General features: G+C 40.7%; 2 protein-coding genes across 3 annotated transcripts in view; one reads left to right on the top strand and one right to left on the bottom strand.

Moving 5' to 3' along the window:
- The first annotated feature begins 1,480 nt into the window (after window positions 1-1,480).
- On the top strand, window positions 1,481-5,516 carry DNAJC19 (DnaJ heat shock protein family (Hsp40) member C19). Its single transcript, XM_029960799.1, has 6 exons — window positions 1,481-1,561; window positions 1,892-1,943; window positions 2,214-2,287; window positions 2,640-2,716; window positions 3,606-3,676; window positions 4,961-5,516. The coding sequence occupies exons 1-6, from the start codon at window positions 1,559-1,561 to the stop codon at window positions 5,029-5,031; spliced, it is 348 nt and encodes a 115-aa protein (XP_029816659.1). The 5' UTR covers window positions 1,481-1,558; the 3' UTR covers window positions 5,032-5,516.
- Window positions 5,517-7,020: 1,504 nt separating this feature from the next.
- The window catches only part of FXR1 (FMR1 autosomal homolog 1), a 32,065-nt gene continuing 19,447 nt past the window's right edge, over window positions 7,021-19,638 (bottom strand). The window contains exons 9-17 of one of the 2 annotated variants that reach the window (XM_029960797.1): window positions 18,687-18,765; window positions 16,701-16,810; window positions 15,970-16,056; window positions 15,038-15,245; window positions 13,204-13,407; window positions 12,306-12,506; window positions 11,476-11,556; window positions 8,924-9,015; window positions 7,021-8,044 (exon numbers count right to left, since the gene is read on the bottom strand). In XM_029960797.1, the coding sequence (XP_029816657.1) occupies window positions 7,874-8,044; window positions 8,924-9,015; window positions 11,476-11,556; window positions 12,306-12,506; window positions 13,204-13,407; window positions 15,038-15,245; window positions 15,970-16,056; window positions 16,701-16,810; window positions 18,687-18,765 (1,233 nt within the window). In that variant the 3' untranslated portion in view covers window positions 7,021-7,873. The remainder of the gene's footprint in view (window positions 8,045-8,923; window positions 9,016-11,475; window positions 11,557-12,305; window positions 12,507-13,203; window positions 13,408-15,037; window positions 15,246-15,969; window positions 16,057-16,700; window positions 16,811-18,686; window positions 18,766-19,638) is intronic. The other variant, XM_029960798.1, reaches the window with a different exon arrangement.

Raw genomic sequence — 19,638 nt, 5'->3', positions numbered from 1 at the left:
AGAAAATAATGAACAAGAAAGGAAAATTTTGTCTTCCAGTGCAAGAGACAGCAGAATTACAAGTTTCTTAGCCAACGGTCAGCTCTGACACTAAACTGCTTATGTGAGGGCTTGTGAGTCCCAGGCCTCAAGCAGCCAAAAGCCAGCTGGCTCTGGTCACTAGGTCCTCGAGGAGTCCATGAGGTCACTGACATGTTCTACAAGCACAGAGGATGACAATGAAGCTTTCACTAAGTGTCAGTCAGACAGTAGAACTCTGAGCCTTGAGCTGTGACCATCTGAAGCTAAAGGCTGGCATGGACTCCCTGCCATGTTACTCAGGTTCCAAACCCGTGCCTTCAAACCAGAGCTACAGACAGAGAGACAGACAGACTCGACTGTTGTGTTGCATGCGACACCGTGCTATTAACAGGTGACACTATGTTATTAATAATATTCAAACACAAGTGTCATGCCTGCAATTCTCCCTCATTCTGTAGCAATCTTCAGCAATCAAATCCCTGAGGCTGTCCATGGGGAGCTGGTGCCTGACGTGCCTGCAGACCCTGAGCAGTCAGTGCTGCGCTCACAGCACAGCGGACACGCTCCATTAGCACAGGGAAAAGGAGGCACCCGGAGCCCAGCCCACAGGAAAATGGGGCAGTCACACACAGGGAGGTGATCACTGGGATAAAAGACAAAACAAATGCAAGAATCACAGAATTGTCAAGGTTGGCATGGACATCTGAAGATCATCCCATCCAACCCCTCTGCCAAGGCAGGGTCACCTGGAGCAGGTGACACAGGAACACACCCAGGTGGGTTTGGAATGTCTCCAGAGAGGGAGACTCCATGACCATCCTGGGCTGCCTGTTCCAGTGCTCTGACATCCTCAAAGTAAGGAAGTTCTTCTTTATGTTGAGGTGGAACTTCTTTGCGGTTTAGTTTACAGCCATTTCTCCTTGTCCTGTCGCTGGGCACCACTGAAAAGAGTCTGGCATCTCTTGGCACTTGTGCGTTGAGATCCCCTCTCAGTCTTCTCTTCTCCAGACTGAACAGGCTCAGCTCCCGCAGTCTCAACTCGTAAGGGAGATGCTCCAGACCCCCCATCATCTTGGTGGCCTCTGCTGAACCCTCTCCAGTAGCTCCTTGTCCATCTTGCACTCAGGAGCCCAGACCTGGACACAACACTCGGTTCACCTAAGGAGGGACTGAAAAACTACTTTTCCTAAAAACGTGAACCTGCCCGTGCGAGAAGCCTCTGGATCAGGGGCGAAATCCCCTATTTACATTAAGAATAAGCTCTGTACTGTCGCTTTTATAACACCGTAACACTGCGCTCTGTGAGAGCTCCCGAGCAGGAGCCGCTGCCCCAAGGCACAGGCTGCGCTCGCTGCCCCGGTCCCCTGTCCCCGGTCCCCGGTCGCTCACACCCGCCGGGCTCGGCCCTGCCCGTCCCCTCACGCCCCGCCCGCGTTCGCGTTCCCGGGCGGTGTCCCGGCTCGCTCCCCGCCCGCCGCTTTACGGCAGCGGCCGCGGTGTGTGCGGCTCCGGGCTCGGCCGGGCGGTCGGGGCGGACATGGTGAGTGTGTCCGTGGGCCGCCGGTGTCCGGGCCGGTGGCTCCCGGGCCCTTCCCGGGCCCAGCGGCTCCGCTCGCCCTTGGCCGCGGTGCGAGGGGCCCGGGAGGCCGCCGGCTCCCGCCTCGCCGCGCAGCCGAACCTCGGGGCCCCTCGCCGTGTCCCCGCGGTCACCGGGAGCGCCGCGGCCGTGCCGTGACCGCTGTGCCCCGCGTCGGGCTGATGGCAGTGCGTACGCTAATGTACACGCTCGTCCGAACCGCTCTTCGCGCTGCCGGGTGGCTTTTCTAATTTATCCTTTGGCAAACAACCACCTTCTGTGTTCCCCGTGCAGGCCAGTACGATGGTGGCGGTCGGCCTGGCCATAGCGGCGGCTGGATTCGCAGGTTTGTAGTGATGGGAGGACACCGAACACCCAGTTATAGTTACCTGTGCTTCAGGACTGTTTTTAAGGTAGTTTAATAGCTGATAGAGGACACTCTTTTGGGAGAACCTGTATTAATGGCTGTAATTAAACAAAAGGTCGAAGTTCTTACTCTTTTATGTCCCAAAAAAGTTCATTCCATGTTTTAATCCATGAGTTACCAGTTGCACTGAATTGCTAAATCCTCATGGACCTGTACTTAGTCTCGATCAACACTGATCTCTTCTTTAAGGTCGCTATGCAGTAAAAGCTATGAAGCAAATGGAGCCACAAGTTAAACAAGCACTTCAGAACCTACAAACACCTGTAAGTTTTTGTTTATCAGTACCATCTTTTTATTTAAAAGTTTACTTGGTGAAATAACTACAGACTATTGTCTTTGTAGCACTGCTGTATTTTCCTCTAATGCTAAACGTAATTTTGTCAGTAGTAACAATCTCAGTGATTCTGGTGGTGATTGGCTAATAGTGTGCTCGTTCTGGCAATTTTAAGTACTCAAACAATGATACTCCAAGTAAATTTCTCATTACAAGCACAGAAGCAGCTTTGCTATTTTTACAGACTAAAAATCTCAGCAGCTTCTAAGGCAATAATGAGTTGTTTTAACTTATAAACTTAAAAATTAGTGGTTTTTAAACTAACATGTTTTCTCTTTTAGGCCTTCAGTGGTTATTACAGGGGTGGATTTGAACCCAAAATGACTAAACGAGAAGCAGCTTTAATACTAGGAGTGAGGTAAAGGAAATTTATTAGAAGTGAAAGGTGAAAAGGAGGCAGCAGAGTTTCCTTGCTGCTGCCCTTGTTTGGAAGGGATGTCATCCTCAGTGCTTAAGGCCATCCTATGCCCAGCATCCCCTGGGAATGTCACTGCCAAGTCAGGAAATAGGAAGTGGCCTTTCAGGATTTTCTGTGCTTATTGGGGATTCTTTGCTGCACTTGAGCGTGGTTGAAGGTAATTTCCTCTGGACTTCCAGACATCTGCAGTTCCCTAGCACATGCAAAATACAGCTTCCTTGGGGTCCACTCAGCATGGGGAACATGGTTGTGCTGGTTGCTGTGGTTCCTGTCACTGCTGGGGAATTTCAGATGGATGCAGTGTGTGGGTGCTGCAGACCCACTTCTTGTATCTGTATCACTTCTAAAGCATTACAGATCTGAGTATGGTGGCCAATCCCTGCCAAAACACTTCAGGCCAAATGCACAAATCTTACCAAATAAGAACCATTTCTGTTTGAAGGAAACTTCCAGCTGAGAAGTTTGTTGTTTGGGGTTTTTTTATGTTCTTATTTTTTATAAATCAATAGCAAATTATTTTTTTCCTCCAGCCTCTAGGAAGTTTTCCCAATAAAAACGTTACAGTGTAGTTCTGTCTCTTTTGAACCATGTGGATGACTCCCACCCTGTTAGACTGCTCTAACATGTCTTTTTCAGCATAGTGTGTTGGAAAAACCTTAGAAACCCTCTCCAGGATTTACACACTACACATGAAGAGTAGGGAAAGAAAAACAAAGAAGTTAGCCAAAGAGTTTATGGATAAGACAGAGTACTCACTTGTTCTCAGCTTTTGAAAATCTGGAGGATCTCATGAGCATCTCTTAAGTCAGTTTTTCTCTCTCTTTTAAAGCCCTACAGCCAACAGAAGTAAAATTAGAGAAGCTCATAGACGGATCATGCTTCTGAATCATCCAGATAAAGGTAAGGAAATTAAGTCATGTTGATTAATTAATACATGTTTTTAACACAGATTAATGGAACTGTGTAGGAAGAAGTGACTACCCCAGCTATAAAAAAACCCCACAGAAAACTGAAAACAAATTTTAGGGTGCCTTACCTCATGTGGGTTTGGAGCATATTTTTGTGTGAATGTTTTAAAAGCAAGCAGACAGATTCAGCAGGTTGGTTTGTTACTTGCTCAGCCTCCTGTGAATATAAGATTAGAATAGGATTTGTTAAAATGAGACTTGAAATCGCCTTAATTTTAGGTGAAAGCCCAGAGTATACTTGTGCACTTCATATACCACAAGTATATGAGTTTGAGTTCATGGGAGTGCCTCGGGAGTTCACCATAAATGGCAAGTATTGAGCCTTCTGCAGCTGCTGAAGACATTAAACTATGGAATATTCCTTTTTGTGGTACTCTGAGGGCTCAGAATCGAGTTGTGCTCAGAGTTAGTACCTCAAGGCATCTCTACCTGTTCTAAATTCTGTTCAGTGAGTCAGAGTCATGTGCTGGGGCTCGGCATTCACCTTCTTAATTGTCGCTTAAAAGGTAGAATGGCTTCCTTTAAAGTGACTGTTGAATTCATTACTTTTATACACCAAAATCCAAAATCTCCTTGAGATATGCCTTTCATAGATAATGTTGAGCAGAAGTTAACTTCAAAATTAACTTTGCTGAATATATAGAGAACCTAAAAGTAGCTATCCAGAGACTGCTGAGCATTTCATGTTTTACATTACCTAAACAAACTAAGCTTCAAGTAAATACAGTAATTACAATACAATTAAAGGGTATATATGCGAGAAACACAGTTGTTGCATCTCACAGGCTTTACAGTTTTGGTGCATTTGCACTGTGAATTCTGTTTCAATGTCCCTAAGTCATTTGTTTGCCATGTTTAAAAGCTAAACCAGTCCCTTGGTACAGCAGCAGTTTGTGTAGTGGCCTTGGAGGAGGGGGAGGGATATCTGCAGACGTTAGTTCAACACTTCTGTATTCATCACAGACTGTGCTAAGTCATTTATGACTGATAAAACTGGAAATAAAAACCACTCCAGTAAACTAAAAACCACCTAACAGGAACTGTGTGACGCTGAGCTCCTGCAGTGACTGTGCTTCAGTCAGAACCAGTTTGTTCTTTAACTGCCAGAACTCTCAGACCATCCTCACTTTTTTTTCCTGTGTACTGTGGCATTATTAACAACAGAAAAAAATGTGGGGGTTCTTTCCATCTGATGTGAGGTTCTCTTTTTTCCTAGGTGGCTCTCCATATGTAGCAGCCAAAATCAATGAAGCTAAAGATCTACTGGAAGACCAAGCTAAAAAATGACAAAAATCTATCAGAGGTTTTGTCCCTGCAAATGATTATTTTTGATAAACAGCTTAAGAAAAGTTCTAATGTCAGTCTTTGACTCTGTGTAAATGAAGCTGGGAATACAAATCCAGGGAGCTGCTTCCCTCCCTACTCAGTCACTTTTTTTGGGAAATGTGTGAGGGAGTCAGGCTTAAAAGTTTTTTCATAGCTGTTCTTTATTAAACAGCACAATCTGCCACTCAGAAATTTCTATTTTCAGTGTAGAGAGCAATAACTTGGTGTGAGCAGTGCATGTTACCAGGCAGACTTACATGCTCTTGCCTAATTTCTGTTAAACTAGTTGTGTTTAAAATGCTGCTGCTCTTCCATCTGCCAAAGTTAACACAGTGAACCAGTTTGGGGAGGGGGTGGAAAAAACCAAGAGGATTTTTTGATTGGAATAGCTGGGACAGATGTGTGGTTGTCTCTGACTGAAGAAATAAAGTTCAGGAAACAGTGTACTCCCTTGTCTTTGCCTTGTGAAAAACAAGGTTTGATTCAGTTTCTTAAGTGTTACTGATGAGTCTGGAATGTCTCAGATTTTTTTAGTAACTTTCAGGTTTTGATGGATTTTACAGCATTTAATAAATTCCATATTTTTAGTAGAAGTACTGTAATTTTATACATTATCATATACTACAAAGCTAGAACTCACATCGTAAGGTTTGCATTTATAGGGATTAGGAAACAGGAACTCTTTACATAGACCACTGAGGATACGTGAGCTGGATTTGTGCTGGGTGAGGCCTCACACCCGCCAGCAGTTGTCCTTGTGAGGATCCCAGCTGGGGCCAAGGAGCTCTGTCGTATTCCAAGAATCTTCCCAGTGTTTCTGGAACTACAGAAAAACCGCTGCACAGCACCTGTGAGAGTTAACATCCACCTGTTCATAATCTTGGGAGCTTTCATTTCCCAGAACCTGGACTTGGGAATGCTGCTGGAAGCATCTCACATCCTCTGTGTGAGTGCTGCCTGCTGTGGACTAGTTCTAGGCCATTTAGGAAGGATTACCACAACGGTTAGGAAGAGTTCTGTGCCTTCGGGAGAGAGCATCAAATAGGTAACCTTTAGAACCTACGGAAAGGGGGAATAACTTTTCTTTGCCACAGAATTTAAAGCAGGGTGAGGGACAGCTGGAACAGTGCCATGCAGTCAGTCTGCACATTCCAAGCCATATGCAGAATATTTCTGTACTTAAGTTTTTTCCTGCCAACTACTACTTACTTCTTAAGCATAGCTAGCTCTTTTTTTTTTCCCTTCCATGTTTTTTTAATTTTCTCCAGTTCTGTGCCTGCCTGATCAGCTGAGATACTTAGCACACTTCAGAGTTACAATTTAACTGTGTGTGTTCTCCAGGAGGGAACATTGTGGATGGGTATCCAATACTAAAGTCATATTACAAACTGCACATCTTCTGAACTGACACACACACCCCGGCCTGGTTGGGACAGCTCTGCTGTAGCTCTGTCAGGCAGAGCAGCTGAAGGCACAGGTGGTTCAGAACACTCATCTTTTGTCCCTATTCACTTCTGAAAAAATGAGATAAGACAATTTTTTTCATTTAAGTCAGCACAACTTCAGCATTACCCTGTGCTGTGAGTTCTTGCAACAGCTCCTTCCTACCCAGATGTTTTTCTGTACCTGTTTTGTGTTTCATTGCTCTGGCTCATGTGCCTGAAAAGATGCATGGGTGTGTCATGCTTTAACTTCTCAGTCAAAAACTACATATGCATTAATTCCTATATATGTTAGTCAGGTTAGTGATTCTCCAAGATAAGGAGTTTGGTTTTAGACTTGTTAACTGATGTTTGTCATAGTCACCTTAAAGAAAGGAAGATTAGCACATCAGAAACTCTTTCATAAGAGTTAAAGGTTCAAGCTGCCTCACAAGTAAGTTTCAATTGTTAGTTACAGCTTGAAAACCTTAAAGTCAATAGTAATTTAAATTTCTGATAGAAACAGTCAACAGATGGAAGATCAAAGTTTATTTTCTTTTACTACCAGCATACAAAAAAAACATATTGCACATCAAACAACCAAAACAAAAATAAAAATACTCTACTAAGGACTAACATATGTAGTTTATACAGAATAAACTTTCTGGAAATTGATCTTTTCAGTAGTTCAGGTTATGTCTTAATGGACATGACTAATTCAGCTTAGTGTTAACTAAAGCTATGTTTGATTTTTAAATACTGTACAGTTTAATAAATAAACCAAACAAAGCCTCAATGTAGAACAGTCACTGCCAATGTCACCCAGTATCCCTGCAGATTATGAGAATTTAACAAATGTATTCCAGTGGTCTGCAGATTTTTCCTCTACATACAGCATTTAAAAAACATGTATTAAAACAGACCAGTTTCCAGACTAAACTAATGGAGAAATTACATTTCAGTGCAAAATATTTTAGACTGCATTTCTTTCTAGTATTCCTCAGGTGAAGAAGTGGTTGCATATTATTAAAAATGTAACAAAAGCAGCTAATGCTTTCATAAAGAGTATTATGTTAGGGATCCCCCTCACATCTTTGCCGTATTTTGAAAACAAAATAACATTTCCTATAGCCAGCAATTTTGTTTATTTAAATGTTACATATACTATCTCAAGGCACATCTGATGATATATTTATAACACAGTAGGTGTCAAAGTATGTTTAACATATGATTTCTTCAGGATCCCTCCCCTTTCTGTATTCCAAAATGGAGGAACTGAAAGTGCGGTGTCAAGACTGGCGATCCATATTCTATCTTTGGCAAGCTTATACAAGCACTATTTTAAATGTAATGTAAAAGAACTGTAAACTAGGAACTTCAGTTTATGAAACACCATTCAGGACTGCTTCTTCCTGATTATTTCCATCCTCTTGAACAGTGACTTTCTTTTCATCAGGGCTGTGCTGTAGTTTAGAAGGCTCATCCCCAGAAGTGGTGGCAGGACCATTCACTGCCTTTTCAGAAGGGCTGTTTTCGTCAATCGCGTCTTTTGCCTTGCAAAAACAAGAACAGGGTAATACAAGAATTCCATAACAGTACAGAGTGTAATCTCAATTTCCCTCTGGCTCACACAGCAGCTCTGCAAGAGGAAACACCTCTTGTGCCTGTATTCTGTTATTTAGTGCATCCTATTACTTACCTTGTCATTTATAGGACACTTCTGTATCAGACACTTCCAAGGAAATCACGCCAAGGTAACCCTGGGACCACTCGTCCCCAGCACACCCAGAATGCCTTATTTATTTGTCTAAGCCCATGAAGGAGTCAACTGAAAAACTGAGTTTCACACCCCTTTCAAAGTCTGTACAGCAAGATTAGATTTTGTTAATGGATCTTTCTTTTTTGCTGATCTCAGACATGACTTGTGGCAATACGTTCACTGTTACTTTAGAAATAAATTCTGATTTATTCAGTTCTGATTATTTTTCTGGATATGTAATGCCACTCTGATCCCTTAAGGACAAAATACCTCAAATACACAATCTTTGCAAAATTAATTCCTTCTAAAATAGTTTGTACAAGTCGCTAAAAATGCAACCTCATATCTTCTATCCCTAAGGATTAGTTCTCAAGGCTCACCAGGGACAGTTTTCACATTTTATTACATAATGCAACATTACTAAGTGTAGTATTTTAAAATGTGTACAGAATTAATTTCAGCATTACCCTGGCTCCTAAAGTCTACAATGACAGTCTACAAGTCACTGTCAGCCCTGTTTACTCTGGGCCATTTTGCTTCTAATGATTTATTCTTGAACTCAAATGTACTTGTAGCCAAATGAGGGCAAGCTAACTGAAGCCTTCATTCCTTTACTGTTCTGCTGCGAGGGAGAAGAAAAAAAAAAAAGGAAATGCACATTAAAAAGTCTTACCGTTTCTTTCTTGGTTTTGGCTAGTGTCTCCTTTGGAGGGTTTCTCTGTCTACTCTGAGATTCAGCTCGTGATATATAATCAGCTACTGTTACTGTTCAAGGAAAAAAATCACAGTGATGCTCACATCAGCAGTCAATTCAGCATGAACCTTCATGTCTTTTCTGCACAAGTTACGCTCTAACTGGGAGACATCTCACAAAAGGCCTTCACACTTACAGGTTATCAACCACACAGCAAGGATCAATTTGTTTCTGTTATTAAATACAATTTGCACTAAAATCAGTGATAATGCGATGATCTGAAGGTGGACTCAATATTTTGGTCCAATTGCAAATTTGATTGGAAAAGAAGGGCTTTCCATACTAGGTTTGAAGAGATCAGGCTGCAGGCTCTTTGAACTACAGACTGCGTTTGTCAATAGCTTGAGTGGTGAAGAATTTCACAGCAATAAAATGAAGGCAAGTTAAATTTTGCCCAGAACTGGGGGAGGTTCAGAGTGTGGTATCACTTACGATGACGCGGAATTCAAATCTTTGTTATGCCATGAAGCGACTGACAGAGAGAACTCGCCCTCCTGGAGGTCCTGGGAACACCATCAGCACTGTTCCCTGGCTCGGGGCAGGGGTGGGACAGTGGTGGGGGGTGTGGACGTGGGCGGTGCTGCCTGAGCCAGCCCTGCTCAGGAGCGGCACAGCCGTGTCTGTGCCGGGACGGCTGCACTTACTGGGTGCCGGCCAGGGCTTCTCTGACCTCTTTTCTTCTTACCACCTCAGCACATGTTCCTGTAGCCTGGTTTTGTCTGATCCTGCCCTCTTGTAACCACACCAAGAGTCAATTCTATTTTTAGAATACAGAGTACTGCAAATTTAAATATACACTTGTGGATCTGATGAGGTAAAGCACATTAAGGTTGGCAAGCATTACCTATTGAACTGTACAGTCAATTATATTTAGTGTATCATGCATTCAGGTGAACTATTTTTCTGGATTTAGGAATGACTGCGCATGAAACCCAAATCAGACTGGGAAGTATAACACATGAATTTCCTGTTACAGTAATTGGACTTCTTACAACTGGGTCCTTCCAGATTGTCTAGTTTCTGCACAAGAATTTTTTTTATTTAAAATGAGGTTCTGTACCCAACTCCTCTAATGCAAAGAGGGAGCATATTTCCTGCACACAGTGCATTCTTAATATTCATCTACATATAAGGACCCATAACATATAGCAATGTAAATGAAAAAATACAACTAAATGAGTGAAGTACAGTGGTTGGCACTGGGGGGGCAGGAAGGGAAGAGTTCCTTCTGTCTTCACTCACTATATATTTACTAGGTATTTATGAAGAGATTAAATTAGAGCATTTCTAACAAAGACAGTATAACTACCAACCAATGCTCCTAGTGTTGTACCTTATTTTAAGTATTTATTATGCAAACTGAAAACTGTATCTTGAACAACGACATCAACAGGAAAAAACTGAGGAATCTTTTCTGGGAAATTTTGTTTTGTTCTTAGAATACTTAGATTTAAAAGAGTTCCCGTGGTTTTGTAGAAATGCTTAACATCCCTTTATGTCACTGGCCGAAATCAGTTTTTTAGAAGTAAAAGCTGAAATCCATTTTTACTTTTTCTGCCCCTTTATAAACTCATATCACTGTTACAAAACTGGAATGTTGAGAAGTATTGGGTGGGTTTGACTTTTTCTAAGAGGGTGTGGTGTTTGGTTTTTTCCTTCCCCCAAGTTTTAGTTGCCATAATGAAACAACTTTTTTCTTCTTAATCAAATGTTGCATGAGCACCACAGACATAAGGAAGACAAATATGAGTGAAATTTTGAACCTGTCAATCTAGAAGACCTTCTGTTACTACCTTGCGCCACGTATGTACAAGCATTTTCTAAACAGGGCATTATATTGAAAATTAGCCAGTTCACCTTTAACATTTCAAGTGTTAGTACACACAAAAGAAATGCAACAAGCCACAACAAAAAATTGGAAACATGCAATTTCACTTAAATTCCTCCTCCTTCCCACCCTCAATTTGCAGATGACTTAAACTATTCCCAACAGCCAAGGACTGACAGCAGCAGTGTGATGCAGGTGTGGGGCTGGCAAATCCCATGCGAGTTCCCTCACAGAGCTCTGCCAGGACCCACATCCTGCCCCTCCAACGCTGCTGCTCAGCCAGTGCTGAAAAGGTTGTGTCCCAGTCAGTGCAAGCGCACAGATGCAGGTGAGTGCAGACCATGAACCTTCATGTTTGTCTGATCCTGGACCACGGAACTCAACAGCACTTTGGCCATTGACTTCAGTGAGAGCTGGATCAGAAGCACAACTCGTATGTCCAAGCAAAAAGTTAGACATCGATTAGTTTCATTAGACAGATTTTAGAAGTTCTCCTAGTAGAAGGGATGTCTTTCATCTTTGTCTAGTAGTCTTATTAGTTATTGAGTAACCTTTTGATATTATGCAGCTCTATGTAAAACAGCAGACACAACATTCTCTCATGCTTTTGACCTGAGATTACCCACAGCTCCACTCGAATTACCTGGCTGTCTATCTTCTGCCTGACCCCTGAAGCGACGCCTGCGGCTACGATTGCGTCGCTGGGGTTTTTTGTCACTATCATCTGCAATTGCAAAGTTTATAATGAACTATTTCTGATCATAAAATAAATAAATTCTTCAGCAGTTTCAGCATGGGGCATTTAAAATTGCTTCTGTTAAAGACAGAGACTAAATAAGACAGAAAAGCTAAAAGAAAATTTTATACTGAAAGCATACACAGTAACACAAAAGCTAGATTTTACTTTTTGTTCTTGGTTCATTAAAACATTTAGGCATGTGCTTAATGACCTCAGGTTTCATTTATTAAGTAAGTAACCATACGTCAAATTTTATCAACATAACCCAGGTGTTTTTTCTACATTAAGCAACAGATTATAGTCTTGTCCCAGTGAGTATCAAAAGAGAATTTACTGAGGGAAAGTACTTAAGTAGAATCTGGGCAGAGACAAATTAACAGCTACTTAAGTAGCTTTCCCACACTGAGACTGAGGTTTCCAAGGACAAAACAGAACGGTGATCTGACAGTACTGTTTCTATCAAAGCAGCAGTACCAATGGGAAACAACAAATCAAGTCTTTGGTGTCTCCATCAGACAGTTTTTACAAAAAAAGGCACATGAAAAGGCTAGTGGAGCTCAGTAAACAGGAGATTCCATGGCACAGCCACGGAGGGAGTCTTTCTTTAATCAGACAGCAACCTTGAACAGAACAATTCATCACTAACAGAAACAAACAAGGGCTTCACTACACTTACAGGGACAACACGCTTTTTCTTAGCCTGCTCTGGGATGATCATCCAACCATTTACATACCTAAACCATTCTCATTAACAGAAGCTGTATCAGACTCTGTCATTCCATCCATAAGAACAGCATCTTCATCAGTCCTTCGCCGGCGTGACCTCCTGCGGCGGTTACTGCTGTGGTGGGACTCGCTGGCATCGGTGTCCACGGTCTGGTCTGACTCTGTGTTATCCAGCAAGCTGTAAGGGTTGCTGTCTGGATCTTTAAGCACTAAACAAACAGAAAGTTTCCATCTAAGATACTGTAGTAATGTGTAACTTCATTTCCAGGTTGACTTACATCTGTGTCTGAAAGTTTCAAACTACAGAGCAACCTTAGGAAAAGGTGCAACACTTAAAACTGCAGTATTTGATTCCATCCTGGCTCCTCTCTGACTCCAACCCAACAGTAACAATTCTGGGGCACCACAATGGGCTCTTGCATTATTTGACCACAAATATTTCCAAGGTGACATTTAGAGAAGTTTTACTCAAAACTGTTAAACACGTAAAACACCCTTCCCTTCATGGCAGCGTGGTACTTCTGACACTATTGCAGTGTTATGTTAGCACAGTCAGATTCTGATGAAATATAACTTCCAGTCTGATTTCTTCTCTCATTCTGTATCTAAACATAAGCTTAACTCAGAAGGCAGCCATAGGCAACATGCCAAAAATTTATCAACTCTGCTAATAACATTATTACGTGTGAGCAGTAGAGGAAGGAAATGAAGATCACCATGAACAGAAAACAAACAAAAATCTAACAACACAGTGTGTGACATAAAACTATCACACAGCTGCACTGAAATCCCAAGGTATTAAGATTACAATATAAAAATGGAGTATAGCAATAAGGGGTTAGTAAGAGATTACAGAAGACTGCCGAGAACAAAATCTAAATTCAAAATCCACTTGGAAGGCAGTACCAGAGCTAATGGAGGACTTGCCACCGCGAGGTCCACCACGCCCACGGCCTCCAGACACACTGCGACCTCGTCCCCCAGGACGTCGTCTGTTGTCACGCTGGTGCCTGCTCTCCCTGTCATCTTCTCCTGCCAAGGACCAGTCACTAAGTTCATCTTTTCTCTCAGATTCCGTTTCAGAGGGATTGGAGAGCTCAGAGTTTGTACCTTGTACAAGAAGGAAAAGAAATGGAAATTAATGAGTTTTGGGATTATATTCTGGTTTCATATCCTCACAAAAGTATTCCAACCAGCATGGCTGGTATATATATTTTATATATATATATTTTATATATATATGTTATTTAAAAAATACATAAATAGATACTGAAAAATATTAATATACAGTTACACAAGGATATAATTTTATACTTATATATACCCATATATAAAAATACATGCACATGTAAAATATAGATAGAGCAGAAGTTATCTAAATTTCTAAGATTCTCAGTCTAAGTTTGTTTTTAATAATATTCGAAACAAGGACTGAAAGATTACCAAAGCTGTGATTTCTGTACACAGATAAATCAAGGATTAAGCACTGTTTCCTCTCTTTGTCTACACACTGCAGGCATTTGGTGCAGTTTCTAGGCAACTTCTCTGAAATTCCCAAGGACAACTTTGCCACCTTATAGCCGATGGCTGTTGCTAAGCAACCCCTTCTGGCTGTTGTAATGCTGAACAATTTCCCTGTTTATATTAAATAGCATCCCGTAATACCCGTCCCTCTCCGAGCTAAATTAAACCCACACAGCTTTTTACTACCTGAAATTTCAACACCTATTTATTTTAACCGTCCAGGAACTCCCCCTACAAACCATTCTGGAATAAAGAGACTTAGACCCATATGGCTCTAACATGTGAGTCTTGCCATTTTGTGGGGACAAAAATAATTTAAGTTTTCAAATTAAAATCTGTGTATACAAACTCAATAATTTTCATTACAGTTTAGTCAGTTCATTGGGAAACAATAAAACACATATTTACAAACATCATCATCAGAATCAACAGGACTAACATGGCGTGATCCAGGAACCTACAGTCAGGAACAGACTGTAAAACCCAAGAGGTGTCCATTTTCTATCAAAAATGAGCTACGTGTAGATATTGAGAGTAATTAACTGTACTGAATAAATAATGTCCCTGTTCACTGGAGCACCCATGTTTCTTTGTGAAACATGTCTACATTGAAATGCAGTGTCTCCATTTGGGAAGCTGCTGCTGGATAAGCTGGGGATGTGTACATCTCTCTGGATCTGAGCAGCAGTGCCTTGTTAATTCAGAAATGCATCAGAATACCTCACCTCATCTTAAACAATTCCAGTTAGGTCCTGACTGAATTAAAAAACCCATGGGATTTTGTGCTGCCTCCATTTCAAATCACTTTGATTTACTTTTCAAAAATATGCTCCTAAGATGGGCATGATCACAGACAAGTGTTTTTTCTCTTCCTCAATTCAAACAGATAATGCCAATTCCAGATTTATTCCTTTTTAATTTGTGTTTCCTGAAAAGTGTCTGTAGTTCCTTCTATTTCCCAGCTTTGTATGATGTTAACTACTAACACTGAAGGACAAGGCCTTACCAGAGTTCAGTTTGCTCATTTTTTCAATTTAAACTTAACTTCAACAAGACTGTAAACCTAATGAGGTGGTTTCAGCTACGTACAAAACGAAACAGCCATCCTGAATTTCCAACCTTGCCTGAATTCACTCAACTATGCTGAACACAAAGAGACAGTTTTGGTTTCAAAACTACCCTGAGGACTTGCTCAACAGATGCTCAAAACACTCACCGTAACCAGATGTGTAATTGGGGCCCCTGCGGCCTCTCCCTCTCCCACTGTAGGACCTGGACCCTTGCACTGAGGAGAGGGTGCTCTCATCAGTTGTGTAACCCTTTTCCTTCTCAGGAACTCGAGTAGAAGAAGGTCTGAAGCCCATACCAATCTGACGCAACTGTTCATCGATCTGGAGCCTTTCCAGTCGTAGCTGTTCTACCTCCTACATAAGAGGAGACAAAAAACATTGCTGATAAAAGTCCCTCACAAAACATCATCACCCATCCAGTCATCTCTAAAACTAACATCCCTGTAGCAAGTCACCTTCTGTGACTGCAAATCACAGAATTCAAGTACAAGCTGTGCTATCTCAAGAGTTTTGGAAGAAATCTAAAACCTATCTCTGAAATCCCCATGCAGGAAGACTGTTTTAAGATCATCAGTACCTTCCTTAACCACATTTTCCAGTTAAATTAAAAAGAAAGAAAAAAGGGCAAACTGAAAAACTAACACAATTCAAATGAATTCATTATTTCAGTTAACACCACAAAGCCAACTACTCTAAACAGAATATTGTTCTAATACCACACCATTAGTGTTATTATGAAAAATTCCATCCTATCCCAGTAGAGCATTAAGCTCAGAACAGCAGAACACTAACAGAGACAAAAAATTGAGCGCTACCTCCCAAATGCCCCTTTAACCACTGTTCTTTACAGTCTCATCCTTTTCACCCCAATAGCACTAAATAACCGTGACAAGGTGTTTGAACAGACACATCATACCCATGGGCAAAGCAGTGGGTTCAAGGCACCAAACCTTAAAATCCCCATACAGAGGTACAGTGTATATTTATACATAAACCCAGGAATTTTTGTTGCTTAAAAATTCTGTTACTCCAACCCAAGTTTCCTCTACGGATCCTTTCTCCCTTTGGATATGCTCACCTTTAGATACGCGATGTGATATTCTAAGAGAACTTGGACATTCCCAATGCTTTCTTTAGTACCAACAAATACAAACGGTACCATTCCCTACGGAAACAAAGTATCAAAGCCTTTTATCAGGAAGAACATCATCATTAAAACAATGCTTTCTGTTCAAATGATATAAAATAAATCTGGTTTAAATTACAAAAGAGAGCTGAACAAAGACAGTAACTGAGCCTTGGGCTGCAAAGACAAACTAATCCCAGCTCAGACTGGGGTTAGGGGAGGAGCTTCACTGTGCAGCTTTCCCAACAACCTATTCTGGCAGTTGAGGAAACCTGACATACAGAGTTTATATTCCCCCATGCAACACATGCTCCGTGTGTTTGTCACAGTAGCTGTGTAGAAGTATCCACAGTTTACCAAGAAGTGTCCAGTGGTTCATTAAAGCAACTTTACAAGATTAAGCAGCTTTAGAAGATTTTATCTTATGGTCTCATCTATTTAAAATATGTGGACACTATTAACACTATCAATCCAAATCAGTTATGTAGCTAAAGTACACACAAGAAGAAGATTTAAAAAAAGTCTTACTTTGGCAGCAAAAAACCTTCCTTGAATTGCTTTATATAAAATCTACTGCAAGATGCCAGCTTAAAAATAGTGCTCTCTACAGCCACAGGTTTTGAAATAAAAACTGGTTTTAAAAATAAAAACTTAATCATAGCAAAAAAGAATAAAGTACTCACATCTTCACGGGGCAGTTTATTTTCATTGTCTCCTTCAATTCTCACCCTGACGACTCCAGACTTGTCTACAATCTCCTGAATCACTTTTCCATTTTTTCCAATAACTTTTCCTTCAGAGGGCAAGAATAGTTAATTTTGCTCCTGTCTGCAGAATATTTTAACATGTTTCTGGATATTTTAAGTTATGTGTAACAAACCCCAAATACCCCACACTGTGCCAGAGAAAAGAGGTGAAAATTTCCAAAATTAAACTCTCTCTATATATATACACAGAGTGACAAGTAGTGATGAAGATCACCACTACACAGAAGCTTAAAATAGAACGAGACCAAGAGTAAAATGGCACAAGAGCTTTGCAAATGCTTATTAACATTTATGTATCAAAATTATTTGGACCCCCTGATTCCACATACCATCATTCAATCTTTCCTGACATTGTGACAGGCTTATACATTTGTTGGGAGCCTCTTAAGAAGAAGTAAAATAATATGTAATTATTTTCTGAAAATTAATTTTGCCTTTACAACAGACTTGTGTATTACCAATGCTTCCCATGTTACCTTTAAAATATTTATTTGAGATCATGCATGGGATCTAAACCAAAAGGTTCTTCAGAACTCCTATGTTTAAAATCTCAAAAAAAGCGACTCTTTCACTCCCTTATTAAAAGACTTTAGCTCCTCCTTAAAATAAACTTATATGGAAATGTTTCTTCACCCCAGCTACAGATACCTGGTGCTTAAAAACAGACAGGTTTAAATTACGAGAAAAGGAAGGTGGAACAATTCAAAAAATGGGTAACAGCCAGAACTGTGTGACAGAATACTCCATTAAGGCATGTTCTTTACAGCAAATATCAACATGATACAAAGTAAATTGCAAAAAGCATTAAAAATTGTTTCCCTTCCTCAACAGTTCAAACAGCTCAGCAGGTTTGGGGTTTTATCTTTTTGCCTTAATTTGTTGAATGTTAAAATGAGCTTTAACATGAGGTAGATAAGAGAACCATCAAGCTGCACCAGATACACAATTTGCAGAAGTCCTATTAAAAAAACCCCACCAAACAAACAAAAAACCCACTATACCTTAACCTGCTCAAGTTCTAAAGTCTTGAAAGTCTATGTTTTAGGAGTTTGCACATGAATTATTTAAATTACATTGCTATAATATGCAAGCTCCAGACCCCAAACCACAGGAGGTTAAAGCCCAGGTTTTAATTTCTCCTCTGGATAATTCAGAGGTTTTGAATCAGGTACAACACCTGCACCCTTAACAGTGCCTTCATGCCCACACTGCCCACAGGCTGGTCATGTGGAGCAGGGAACTGCCAGACTTGAGTAAAAAGCAGGCTAAAGGAAGTAGAACGAGGGAAAAGGAAAAAAGTCCCCTGTGAAAGACGTTTGTCTCTCTTGAAGGGGAGCACAATTAACCTCACCTTTAGGTGACTTTTAATACAGAAGCTACCAGAATAGGCATTTTTTAAGCTTTAAGAAACTACACCTTCATAAAGCTGAAACATGGAAAAATGCCTCTAATCAGATTGAGGATGAGACTGATGAGCACTGCTGATCTATAGAGGGGCTCATCACCACTTAAACACCTCTGATAAACCTCAGCCCAGGAGGGAGCAGTAACAGGAGTATTGTCTTGTGTCATTCTTGTAACTCAGCTGCAGTATTTCCATATTTAATTTTGGAATTTAGTTTCTGCACTTTGAAGCAGTGAATTTAGTAAAGCGTATTTTTTTACTAGAATCTGAACTTCAAATATTACCATTTACTACAAGTCTAAAATCCTGACAAAGTATTACTTAACAACAATATATCCAATTTCATAATTCCCTGATACATATAGTTTTAAAAGATTAATCACTTTCTACTTAGAGAGAGAAGTCGAATATTGTACTGGCAATTAAATCCTCTTTGCAGAGTCATGCTGATTAGGCTCCCTTTCCCCAAGTTTTCATGTTTTAGCAGTATTACATACCAACAAGATTTCTGGGAACTTGAATAAAATCCTCCACAAATTCCAAGTAACTTCTGGCCTTTTTTACTGCTTCGGCAGTCTGGAAATGAATTTTAAAAAATGGAGTTTATTTGTAAATATAGCATGCTAAAAACAAAGCCTTTTAGCAACAGCTGCAAGTCTTCCAAACAAACTTATTTTCAAAAAGAGAGGAACAGAGACAAGACTATTCTAGTTTTGAACTAAATGATAAAGAAATAATTGAATAAAATGCCCAGAGACAAAATTCAGTAGAAAAGCAAAGCCTCAGTAATTAATAAAACATATTTTTCCATGTTGAAATAACATTTTAAGAGGTTGTAAGATAATAAAATGGATGCCTCATCCCTGGGAGTGTTCAAGGCCAGGCTGGACAGGGTTTTGAGCAAACACTGATATTACAACCAGGGCTCTCTCCTTCCAGAATGCTGGTTTCTGACCAGTTCATCTACAAGGTTTTCCAAGGTAGGACAGCAGCTCTAGTTACTGGGGAGAACTCCCGTAAAGGTTCTCTCACAGTTTTATTATTAAGTGACAGAAATCACCTGAGTTAATTGAAGCTACACAGATGCTGAAGAAACCAGGCTTCAATCTAGCAACAGCAGAAGTGTAGAATTAAAGAAAGAATATCAGCATCTAGTCAGCCAGGACAGCTTCTGAGAATAATTTCCATTTTACACTAACATCGCAGCCCTTTCATCTGACATTTTTTAGGCAACACAAAACATAAGAGTACCACCAGTTCTGGCATCTTTCAATCAAATCAGGGAAATCCTAGAAAAATAAAAAAATGTATAAACCTCTACTTCTGGTAGAGGTCAAAATGATAGCAAAAGAAATATGGGCAAATCGGACTTCAAAATAATGAAAGCAGTGATCAAGCACTGGCAAGAGATGAACAGGAAGCCACTGTGGAGAGCAGAGGTTATGCTGC

The sequence above is a fragment of the Manacus vitellinus genome, unplaced genomic scaffold, assembly GCF_001715985.3.
Source record: "Manacus vitellinus isolate BGI_N305 unplaced genomic scaffold, ASM171598v3 scaffold_29_pilon, whole genome shotgun sequence".
In the NCBI taxonomy this organism is placed as follows: domain Eukaryota; kingdom Metazoa; phylum Chordata; class Aves; order Passeriformes; family Pipridae; genus Manacus; species Manacus vitellinus.
This window is presented reverse-complemented; position numbering and strand designations above follow the sequence as displayed.

Excerpts from the sequence above, each read along its gene's own strand:
- DNAJC19 (XM_029960799.1), top strand. Across the intron at positions 2,288-2,639 it reads TTCAGAACCTACAAACACCT|GCCTTCAGTGGTTATTACAG; the intron begins GTAAGTTTTTGT and ends TTTCTCTTTTAG. Across the intron at positions 2,717-3,605 it reads GCTTTAATACTAGGAGTGAG|CCCTACAGCCAACAGAAGTA; the intron begins GTAAAGGAAATT and ends TCTCTTTTAAAG.